Source organism: Aotus nancymaae, unplaced genomic scaffold, assembly GCF_030222135.1.
Source record: "Aotus nancymaae isolate 86718 unplaced genomic scaffold, 86718_ANA_hifiasm-v0.15.2.pri h1tg000115l, whole genome shotgun sequence".
NCBI lineage: Eukaryota > Metazoa > Chordata > Mammalia > Primates > Aotidae > Aotus > Aotus nancymaae.
In genome coordinates this window covers 5,565,851-5,577,919 of record NW_026988530.1, presented here as the reverse complement: position 1 = coordinate 5,577,919, position 12,069 = coordinate 5,565,851, and the positions used below count along the sequence as shown (strand labels likewise).

The 12,069-nt window shown below is 41.4% G+C and overlaps 1 protein-coding gene across 2 annotated transcripts; it reads right to left on the bottom strand.

Annotated features, from left to right (window-relative positions):
• Positions 1-7,612: 7,612 nt before the first annotated feature.
• Positions 7,613-11,512, bottom strand: HMGB2 (high mobility group box 2). Of its 2 annotated transcripts, none has more exons than XM_021672802.2 (5): positions 11,339-11,512; positions 10,598-10,768; positions 10,215-10,360; positions 9,967-10,141; positions 7,613-9,388 (listed from the first exon to the last, which is right to left on the bottom strand). In XM_021672802.2, the coding sequence occupies exons 2-5, from the start codon at positions 10,745-10,747 to the stop codon at positions 9,239-9,241; spliced, it is 621 nt and encodes a 206-aa protein (XP_021528477.1). In that variant the 5' UTR covers positions 10,748-10,768; positions 11,339-11,512; the 3' UTR covers positions 7,613-9,238. The 2 variants fall into 2 exon arrangements, with proteins under 2 accessions (XP_021528477.1, XP_012310097.1); XM_012454674.3 differs by having other exon boundaries at positions 11,365-11,512.
• Between the last annotated feature and the right edge of the window lie 557 nt (positions 11,513-12,069).

The window sequence follows — 12,069 nt, the reverse complement described above, 5'->3', positions numbered from 1 at the left end:
ATAGAATTGTCTCTAAATTAGATTCAGTAATTGCTTTGCAATTCTGATTTTTAACATTTTGAAATGTCCACATTGAGGTTGGTGGATTTCAACTTTTTAAGTGAACTGTGCCTAGGCCCTACACCTGAGCAGACGAGATGCAGGGCTCCTTAATTTTCATAGTAGAAGGATGTTACAGTGTGTTCATCTGAATGTATAATAAAGTCTAAAGTCTGTCTGTATTCAAATCCATGTTCTACTACAATTTACCCATATGACCTTTGATGAGTTTTTACCTTTATACCTCAATTTTCTCATCTATAAACCGGGGAAAGTGGCCAGGCATGGTGGCTCATGCCTGTAATCCCAGTATTTTGGGAGGCTGAGATGGGTGGATCCCGAGGTCAGATCAAGACTATCCTGGCTAACACAGTGAAACCCTGTCTCTACTGAAAATACAAAAAAAAAAAAAAATTAGGAGTGGTAGCATGCACCTGTAGTCCTAGCTACTCAGGAGGCTGAGGCAGGAGAATCGCTTGAACCCGGAGGTGGAGGTTACCGTGAGCCAAGATTACACCACTGCACTCCAGCCTGGCAGACAGAGGGAGACTGCATCTCAAAAAAAAAAAAGTGGGGAAGGTAATAGTGCCTATTTTATAGGGTTGTTTTAAGAATTAACTATGTTAGCATACACATAAAGTGCTCAGAATAGTTACTAGCACATAGTTAAGGAAATAAAAATGTTAACTATAATTACCTGATTTGAAAATCTTAAAATCCGCCTTTAATTAGAAGAATAAGACAGCCAAGTTGCAGACCTCTGTAAAAGTTTTGTGTATGTATGCATGTGTTTCATGTCAGATATCATTATTACCCCCACTTTACAAGTGAAAAAATGAGGCTCAGAAGTTAAAGAAACTGGAGATGAAATAGTTACCATAAGGGAAAAAATTAACTCTACCTCATGCCATTCACATAGCATGTGAATGTAGTTTTTAGTGATCTAATTTAATCCTTGGATATAACTAAGTGCATCTTGAAGAATACCTAAGATATTGTATCCTTTAAATTACCTTTAAATGAAATTTATCTTGGGCTTTTGGTATGAGGAAATAAACAGCAGCTATATTAAGAATTAACTACCCAAAACAAAACTAAAACTTTAAGTAGAAAATAGAGCTGAATAGACTTCCACGTCTGGCTATAACATAGTAATTGGAATTGGACTTCTATTGCTACCCCAAACAACTGTTAATACTGGACAAAATATATGAGGCAACTGTTTTCAGGAATTGATATCAGTCAAAGCAGACTGATATCTAAAAGAAAGGAAATACACAAGGCAAACCCCAGGTTCACTATGTCTGTCTCCTTGGGAGGACTTTCCCAACCATGGTGCAAGGAATACAGCTCAGAATGGTGATACTGTTGAACTGAGGAGGCAGAGTGGAGGCTCGTGGCTGCTGAAACAACTAGACTCTACAATCCAGGTTACTAGAGGGGAAGTACACTTGAGTGTCAGGAGATATATACAGGAATTTTTATAGCACTGCCATTTGCAATAGCAAAAACCCTGGAAACAACCTAAATGCCTAACAGGAAAAAGGATGAATTGTGATATAATCACACAATGGAATATTACACAGATGAATATGAATAAACTAGTTGTTATAAACAAGTTTTAGGTGTACAGGTTGAAAAAGGCAAATGCCAAAACTTTATTCAGTACTTTTTATAAATATCAAGTGACTAAAATTAAACATACAGTATATTATACACTTATACATGATAGGTTAAATAAATTGCCCAAGTTCACAATTTTAGTACTGGGGCCAAGGACATAATCAACTCCAGTACTCAGTAACCCTCTAATCCTGAGGGATGAATTTCTATTTGGTGCCAGGAAAAACTCTCCTAAAGAACATGTTTGCCACATAACCTCTTTAATTTTCCTCTCTACCTAGACTCTCAAGAACTTCAGGGCTGGGAACAGTGGCTCACACCTGTAATTGCAGCATTTTGGGAGGCCAAGGGGAGAGGACTGCTTGAGCCCAGGAGTTCAAGACCAAACTGGGCAACATAGCAAGGTATGGTGGCACACATCTGTGGTCCCAGCTGCTTGAGAGGCTGAGGCAGAAGGATCGCTTGAATTTGGGAGGTGGAGGCTGCAGTGAGCTAGAACTGAATCTAATACTCCATCATAATGTCTGTATTAACCCATGTATATTGGCACATATACTTTGAGCTAATATTTATCGAGCATTTACTATTTCTTGCCACTGGAATAGGTGTCTTAGTACCTCATTTAATCCTCAAAAACATTCAAATTTTACAGATGAGGAAACCAAGAGGTTACCTGAGTTGTCTGTTACAAAACCAGTAAGAAAAACAGCCCTATTCAAACTCGTGATTCACTACCTGGCTTTTAATTTCTTTCATAACCTTTTTTTTCTCTTCGTATATTTTCTTGTTTTTCATTGTATATGCCATTAATCTTTCTTTGCTAAAAATGTGGAGAATCAAAGAATTACATAAATGTGAATAGATTATGGTATTTACTATCTCTTACCTGCCCAAGGTCAATGTCCAAGTTGACTGTTCAGCCTTTCCAAAGAAAGATGTCTGGACTAGATATAAAGGCCATTTCCAGTTCCAAAATTTAGTGCTACATAATGCTGAAAAGTTATTTTTCATTCTTTCTTTCTTTTTTTTTTGAGGAGTCTTGCCCTGTCGCCAGGCTGGAGTGCAATGGTGCGATGTTGGCTTACTGCAACCTCTGGCTTGCAGGTTCAAGCGATCAAGTGATTCTCCTGCCTCAGCCTCGGGACTACAGATGCATGCCAACACGCCCGGCTGATTTTTGTACTTTTTGTAGAGATGGGGTTTCACCATGTTGGCCAGAATGGTCTTGATCTCTTGATTTCACAATCCACTCGCCTTGGCCTCCCAAAGTGCTGGAATTACAGGCATGAGCCACCGCACTCGGCTTTTCTTTCCTTTTAATGTGACAGTCTACTGCACTCCTGAGTCACTATTCTTATAGATGTGGTAACATCTAGGATGAGGATCACTAGAAGTTAGCACTGTTAACTCTGAAGAATAAAGGCCCAGGAGCACAATGAAGTTCCACTGAAACATTTTTATTTACCTTTACTGCAGGATAAGTTGAGTTTCCAATCAGGGCAAGAAGGGTTTCTGAACTATAAAAACAATGGTTAGCTGTAAGGCATATATAAACTTTTATTATCCTTGGACCTGACTCAAGTAAAAATTATTAAACTTACATTTACCTATACTATTTAATTTATAGAAGTGGCAAACTGGTGACCTTTGGGCAGAATCTTACCTATAGACATGTTTTGACCCCAGAATTGTAATTCATTGCCAATACTATATTTAAAATTCAGAATTCACAAGAGTTCTAGTTTCACTTGAAAATTTGGGAAATCTGGGAATCCTATATCCACATTTCCATCCAGCAACTGGACTGAGCTAAACAGTGGCTGTCCCCTTTAACAGGGGTATTTGTATGTTTACAAACATGCATAGAACACTGTTTCTGGCATTAGGGACAAAGCAGTACACAAAAGTGAAAATTTCTCTTCGCTTGACCACATCCAGTCTTTTTCCCTGACTCGTCCCTATAGGTCTTGGCATTTCCTAATGTCAATAAATACTCCGCCTTTCTCTAAAACTGTCAGTCTCCAGTAGGAATCTCATGAAGAACTAATCCAAATATGGCTGAAAGAAGAGGTATGAAATTTCATTTTTAAAGGACTAGTTCTTACAGTGACATAGCAGCTCCTTTAGCTTTCTTGATTTTATTCCCCAAGAAATTACTGCTTTGTAAAGGATTTTTAGTGATATATTTAGTAATAAAAAGTCAGATTTAAGATAATGCTATATTTGTACTATTGTAAGACAACCTTATGATTTACAGATAGTGAAACTGGTAAAAGATAAAATGCAAAAAAAAAAAGATACTTTCCTCTGTTGATCAGGTTTGCAGCGAGTGATTTGTTTGATATATAAGATAATTTAGCAAATTCCAACCCAGTGTCCTGCTTTTATAGATTACAAGACCAAAAGTAGTTGCTGACATTGGGAAGGAAATTTGAGCCTCAGAGACTGTGCACTAAAATTAATTCCAGAAGGATCAAAGATTTAATCAAAAAATTTTTAAAAGAAAACAAAGGATAATTGTTCTTATAGTCTTGGAGTTTTATGATCTTTGAGTGGGAAGGGCCTCACTAGAAAAGTTATCAGTGAAAGAACTGCTAAATTTGCCTATATAAAGAAATCTCTGCATGAAAAAAGCATCATAGTCAAAAGGGTCATTTTCCTTAATATATAGTATTCCCAAAAACTATTAATAAAAAGACCAATGAGAAAAGAACATAGGAAATACAAATGGCTTTTTTTTTTTTTGAGATGGACTCTTGCTCTAGTCACCCAGGCTGGAGTGCAATGGCGCAATCTCAGCTCACTGCAACCTCCACCTCCCAAGTTCAAGCGATTCTCCTGCCTCAGCCTCCCAAGTAGCTGGGATTACAGGAGCCTGCTACCACACCTGGCTAATTTTTTTTGTATTTTTAGTAGAGACGGGGTTTCACCATGTTGCCCAGGCTGGTTTTGAACTACTGACCTCAAATGGTCCGCCCACCTTGGCCTCCCAAAGTGCTGGGATTACAGGCACAAGCCACCACAGCCAGCCCCACAAACGGCTCTTAAATATTAAAAAATTAGGGTGGCGGGGGGGAAGCAATGGTGGCTCACACCTGTAATCCCAGCATTTTAATGAGTGGATCACCTGAGATCGAGAGTTCAAGACCAGCCTGACCAACATGAAGAAACTCTTGTCTCTACTGAAAATGCAAAATAAGCCTGGTGTGATGGTGCATGCCTGTAATCCCAGCTACTCCAGGAGGCTGAGGCAGGAGAATCACTTGAACCCGGGAGGCAGAGGTTGTGGTGAGCCAAGATTGCACCATTGCACTCCAGCCTGGGCAACAAGAGCAAAACTCAGTCTCAAAATAAAAAATAAAAAACATTTTAAAAAACTCATAATAGAAAACATTTTATATATGTATCAGAATAACAAAGACTAAGAAGTTTGAGAATTATTATTGTAAGGCCGGTGCCTCCTTGGGAGCCGAATGGACATGTCCTTCTCTCTTCATGCCTAAAAACTACATCATCATACTGAGCACATTGCTCAGCATTTGCCCTCTCCACGCAGGCTCCCCTTGCCCATGTCTGCATTCCAATCTCAGTCCTGCACCTGCCATAAATTTTGAAAAGGCCTGCCAAGAGCCTGCCCTATGGTAGCTCCCCCGTACATCCTCGGCCAGCCCCTCGTCCGTGCTCAATCCCTTCATACCCAATGGAAATGCCCCCGCTTTGTTCACCTCGCCCGTCCCCAGTCTTTTAACACCCAATAGAACTACCTTTTCTTTGTTTCCCCCGCAGTCAATCAGCCACTTCTACTCCCTATAAAACCCCACGCCCCAAGAAGAGAAGCGCGACTTCTCTGGCCCCTTCTCGGACCATAGAACCTCGCCCGGGAGCCGAATAAATTGGCTTTTAATTTCCTCACTCCGGTCTCTGTTTCCTCATTGAATTCGGCGGAAAGTCTAACAATTATGTTGCTGAGATGAAGAAACAGGCACTCCAAAACATTTCATTGCTATGGAGTAGATATTAGTACAACTTCTATTGAGCAGCAATTTTATTTAGCAGGCTTCATAAGTTAACAAAGTGTAAGAGCAGTTTCTGGCAAGTATTAAGTACAGGTTTTAGCTAGTGTAATTAGCACATTTTTAAATATGCACGTCTTTCAGCCCAGCTACTTCACTTCTAGGTCTTTTTTTTATGTGTGACATCAACATGTTTTTATTTTTTCAGACAAGTCTTGGTCTGTTGCCCAGGCTGGAGTGTGATGGCACGATAACAGCTCATTACAACCTAGACATCCCAGGTTCAAGCAATCCACCTCAGCCTCCCCAATAGTTGGGACCACAGGCATGGGCCACCATGCCAAGCTCATTTTTGGTAGAGACAAGGTCTGTGTTGCCTAGGCTAGCCTCAAACTCCTGGGCTCAAGTGATCCTTACACCTCGGACTCCCAAAGTGCTGGGATTATAGGCGTGAGCAACCATACCCAGCAACAGTGTTTAAAAAAAAAAAGAAAAGAAAAAAACAATTATCCTATTATCCTTAGGGAACTGATTAAATTATGATCTATTCAACAGGATACTACATAGATAGCTATTTAAAGGAAAATGGCAGCTCTGTTGTACTGAAAACAGCCTCCAAAATAAGATTAACAATATGCTTGTATACAAGCTTCCATGTAACACTATGTAACACATACACATATATATATTATTTACACTTAAGTCTCTTAAAGGATAGAATATTACATTGTTGGTGTTGGCTCCTGTAGGACAAGGTAGAAGACTCAGTGAAGGTTATATACTACATATCCTTTTACATTCTGTACTATTAAGATATGATCTATTTTTAAAACTGTTTCACAAACACAACTCCAAGTGGAGGCTGGTTTGAGATCTAATTCTTGCCCTCATTTCAGTGTTTTCTACTATGTTCATTCCTTGAAGTTACCTGGTCTTGATTATTCAGAATTCTGAGATTTGGAATTTTGATCCACACTTAAAAGAATATCAAAGAGGTGAGTGGATCACCTGAGGTTGGGAGTTTGAAACCAGAACCAGCCTGACCAACGGGGAGGAACCTCATCTCTACTAAAAATACAAAATTAGTCGGGCATGGTGGTGCACGCCTGTAATCCCAGCTACTCAGGAGGCTGAGGCAGGAGAATCACATGAATCTGGGAGGCAGAGGTTGTGGTGAGCTGAATTCATGCCATTGCACTCCAGCTTGGGCAACAAGAGTGAAACTCTATCTCAAAAAAAAAAAAAAAAAAAAAAAATCAAACATGAGCCAGGAAGGACCCATCTCAAATCCCGAGTTCATTCTAGAGGAACTCTTGATTAAAAGAATAGTTGTTCTTAGCTTAGAAACTTAAAAATATATTTTATAGAGAAGAAAATAAAAGAAATCAGACTCCCAAAAAGAAAAGTGACAAGAAACCCAATAGGTCTGCCTCTCAGATCTAATATATTTAGAAGTTTTTAAGGAAACAAACTATTACTCTATTGCAGTTTTAGAAACTCTTATTTTATATCCTTTATGCAGTAGGTACTACTTTAAAATAACACTTCAACCATTAAAACACTGTGAAGTAAGGTTCATGCTGCTAGCATTTGGTAGAGCTAGGGAACTGGGACCCAAATGACATAGGTATGTACCTAAAATAGATTACCCCAAATGTTTTAGCATATTGAGTCACCCAACACCAGAAAACACTGAAAATCAGTTTTCATCTTATGATCAGTGAAAGCCCCAAGTCTGAATGTAGATTTTTTCATTTTTATGTAGGCCAATTTATCAATTCTTGCATGGCTTTGGGAGGCCTCTCCCACTCAGAATATAATTAATAAGAGAGCAATCATAAAGATGTTTGGAGATTTTACTTAAGTACATTTGCTCTAACATCCCACTATGTAACAGAAGATTATCCTTACCAATTATGACAAGAGACAACCAAAGCTCCCATGGTTGGGTAACAGGAATCCTGACTTTTATTTTAAAATTTGGTAGGTAACCAAGATTGTCAAATTTAACTCTAAAATCGTCAACAAATAGCTTACTTCTCTAAGCACATAGCCAACCCAGATGCTCGACCTTTACTAATAACCTCTAACAAGTTATCGTAATTAAAATACAGCAACTGTTTCCTTAAACATTCTTAAAATAACTGCCTTCCCTTGTAAATAATACAATTCCTAGAAAAATTTAAATAAGTCATGGAATATAACCATCTCAAATGGCTTCTTACAGTTGTCCATAATTCTAAAGCTTAAGACCAAACTGAAGATACACAGTCCTGCCTTACTGTGATTTCACTTTCCCACAGTATTTTCATTCACAGAACTTATTACAGTATAGTATTGCTGTTAATCTCTTACTGTGCTTTATTTATAAATTAAACTTTATCACAGTTGTGTATGAATAGGAAAAAACTTACTCGGCTCTTTCTGGCATCCACTGTGGGTCTTATACCCCACAGGTAAGGAAGGACTACTGTAACTCAAAATCTACTCTGGTATTCTATCTTGAAATAGCTCAGTTTAGTTAACAGAAAACTCAATCTTGTTCCTTTTCTTCAGTTTGCCCTTTTAGATACAAATTCACATTCTAGCTCCTCTTCTTCATATTAAGGAGAATTTTTCACCCAAAATAAATTGTTAATATGCTGGGTCAGGCATAGTGGCTCACATCTATAATCCCAGCACTTTTGCGAGGCCGAGGTGGGTGGATCATTTGAGGTCAGTTCAAGACCAGCTTGGCCAAAATGGTGAAACCCTGTCTCTACTAAAAATGCAAAATTAGCCAGGAGTGGTGGCACATGCCTGTCGTTCCAGCTACTCAGAAGGCTGAGGCAGAAGAATCAAGAGGCAGAGGTTGCAGTGAGCTGAGATCGCGCCACTGCACTCCAGCCTGGGTGACAGAGAGACTACATCTCGAGAAAAAAAAAAAAAAAAAAAAAAAAAAATTAGTATATATATCTGATAAACCGACAACCAGTGAGCTAATAAACAGAAATGTCAAATTTTAAAGAACATTTTGGAAATATGAGCATGTTTGGTTTTCTTTTAAGCCTCAAATGTTTTACTACGTCAACTGTGTCTAAGAACTATTAGGCAGAAATACCAAAAAAGCCAACATGGCTCTGATCTTCAAATGGCTTTTTCAAAGTGAAAACTAACTTAGCATATCAAGACAGACAATAGAAATAATATACATAATTTTATTACAAAATTTTTTTCTTAAAAAACAAAAGGCAACATCCTAAAAAAACAAAAACTTACTATTGATACTAATTCCTACAAGTTTGCTGTGCTACCATACACAAGTCAAGAAATTAAAAAAACCATTAAATAGGAACATTCAACATCAGAAGCTGTAAAATCTAACTGTATGTAGTAGCCCATCAAAAAGCTACAACCTGCATTTTTTAAAGTATTTTCTCTACAGAGAATCTTATCAGCTATACAAAAATCTGTACATTTTTATACTGAAGCTAGTATTGAGCTGCACTTGAATTCACATTCTTAGCAAAACAATTGCCTGAGCACACACGCACACTCCACACTCATCATTAAAGGATAGCCATTTATTCTTCATCTTCATCCTCTTCATCATCATCTTCATCCTCCTCCTCCTCCTCATCTTCTGGTTCATTCTTCTTCTTTGAGCCTGTTGGCCTGCCAGGGCCTTTCTTTCCTGCTTCACTTTTGCCCTTGGCACGATATGCAGCAATATCCTGAAATATTGTCAAAAAAAAAAAATAAAGTAAGCATCCGGTGTCATTACACAACTGTGAAAACCACTTAGTTGTAAACAATCTAAGATGATTGACCAATAACCCTGATAACTGTCTAAAAAGGTAGTCCCAGTCTAAGTTTTAAGAGCACTTATCCCCCTAGGCTTTAAAAAGTTAATGTGTAAAATGACAAGGATTGCAATAGAGCAGTATCAGTACTTTCACCGCCAGTATCCTTTTACCTCACACAGTCCCATAGTCCCCGCTGTACCTTCAGATTTTATAAGTATCTACATAAAACAATTTGATCCTCTGATTTATAAAAAAAAAACAAAAAACAGATTATACAGTAACTACACTTAAGTCTGTCTGCAAGAATATACTAGTGCTACAAACTAGTTTCAGTCAAAAGGAAAGCTTCAATTACCTTGTGTGGAAGTGTAAAATTTTCATTAGACCTTTTCAAAACAAACCTGACAACAATTAATAAAAGATTAACTAAATTTCCCAGGTTGTCTATAGTTATTACCTATACCTAGTCTTAACCACAGCTTTAAAAAATTAAGATGACAATGTACCTTTTCATATTTCTCCTTTAGCTTAGCTGCTTTCTGTTCATATGGTTGTTTATCTTTGGCTGACTGCTCAGACCACATTTCACCCAATTTCTTTGCAGTATCCCCAATGGATAGGCCTGGGTGTTCACTTTTGATCTTTGGGCGATGTTCAGAGCAAAACAGGAAGAAGGCAGATCTGAAAGGAAGCAACAGAGTTTAATAACCTGAAGGAAAAATCCAAGGGGCAATTTGATTTATTTTAAACTTACGGTGGCCTTTTAGGAGCATTGGGATCCTTTTTCTTTCCCTTCTTATCACCTTTGGGAGGGACGTAATTTTTCATCTCCCTATCATAGCGAGCTTTGTCACTTTTTGCCATATCTTCAAACTTCGACTTCTCCTTTGCAGACATGGTCTGTGGACATAAAATAAGCGCCAAAAATACAGCAAAATTCTTAACTACAAACATCCAAAGTCGGCAATTTTTACTTTCCTTGTCTTATAAGTAAAAACCTAAAATCGTCTGCCTGAAACTTAAGATATTCAGGTGAGTCATCGGGTGAGAAGCTCACGAGTTGCCCACTACCTGCCTAAGGCCCTCCTAGCCGAAAGCCACATCTGCACCCCGCGCTCCGTCCCTCTCCGGCCTCACCTTCCATCTCTCCGAACACTTCTTGGAGAACTCCGCGAAATTGACGGAAGAGTCCGGGTGTTTCTTCTTGTGCTCTTCCCGGCAGGTCTGCACGAAGAAGGCGTACGAGGACATTTTGCCCCTCGGCTTGTTGGGGTCTCCTTTACCCATGGTGAACAGAACGGCGTCCACCTGACGGGGTGGGGGAAAAGCCGGCGGCGGGTCGGCGAGGAGCCCGCAGCTGCCAGGGCGGACGCTGGCGGGGCTCCGCTTCCCGCCCAAATCCGCTCCCGCCCTGCCCGCGCCCCCCTCCTCCCGAGGGCGGCCGCCCGCGCCCCCGCCCCCGCCCCCGCCCAGACGCACGCCCTCCTCTTCCTCTTCCCGGCCAGAGCGACCGCGGCCGACTCTTCACGCTCGCCCAGCAAGTGGCTCACGGGGCCCCAGATGCCGCCGCCCGCCCTTCACCGAGTTCGGTGACTCCGCAAGCGCCCTCAAAACGCTTTTCCTGAGAGAAATGTCCCCCGGCTTCCACGTCACGAGTCTCCCTCAACCGTTAACCACCTCGCGACCGACATTCAAAACTCCCGGAACCGGCCCAGCCGGGGGAAGTTTCCGCCTTCCCCGACCGCCCGCCGGCCCTCCACAGCCCCAGCCCTCGCCGACCCGCACCCCAAATGCCGCTCGCCAGGTCCAACCCTGAGAGCCACAGCACCGAGACCGAGTAGAGGCTCTGAGAGAATGGGGAAAGGCAGGCCCACGAACCCGAAGGGACTGGAAGAGATTCTTGCCTGGTACGAGCTTTTCCTCACAGTCCCGCAAAGCTGCCGGACACGACTAAGACGCTTCCCTCGCGGGGCTCCGGCGTGAACTGGTTTATCTCTAACGCAATCCTCAACCTCTTGTTTTGCAGAGTTCTCCGCGCCACGGCAACTTGACGAGCTAGGCCACGGGCCACACCCCCACTTCTCTGATTGGTTCGGACAATTATTCAAACCCAGATAGTCCCCGCCCCCTGGCCACAGCGGCTCACGATTGGTCAGTGTCTTAGCAGACCCGCCTCCCACGCCCCAGCCTAGCAGGTTCGGTGGGTCGTCCAGGTCGTTAACTCCCAGACCCGTTAGAACCGGTCAGGAGAGGAATGTACTGCTCGATCCTGATTGGCGGCGGGAAGAGGGTTTGAAAAATGGCGGGCCTCATGCTGACTGGCTGGGGCTGTAAACGGTGGGAGTGGTTGGCTCGGGAATCCCGCCAGATTTAAAAATACTAAGGCGAGACTGGGCGGTTGGGTTTCTGGCTGGCCGACTGTGGCGGCTGTTTGCTGGCGCTAAGGTGGCAGAAGAGGCCCGCCTTGCCCTTCCTCCGACCACCGTTTAGGTCCTGTCTGTTCCCCGCCTCGGCTCAGCCCTGCTGCGTTGGCTCCTGGGAGCTGTAGTCGCTCTGTTCTGTGACCCTCTAGGGTCTCGCCTGCGCCGCCCTGAGAATAATAAATGGGA

Coding starts and splice junctions, on each gene's coding strand:
- HMGB2 (XM_021672802.2), bottom strand. CDS start 10,747: ATGGGTAAAGGAGACCCCAACAAGCCGAGGGGCAAAATGTCCTCGTAC. Junction 10,361..10,597: donor AGTGTTCGGAGAGATGGAAG/GTGAGGCCGGAG, acceptor TTATGTCCACAG/ACCATGTCTGCAAAGGAGAA. Junction 9,389..9,966: donor TAAAGGAGAAATATGAAAAG/GTACATTGTCAT, acceptor ACAATATTTCAG/GATATTGCTGCATATCGTGC.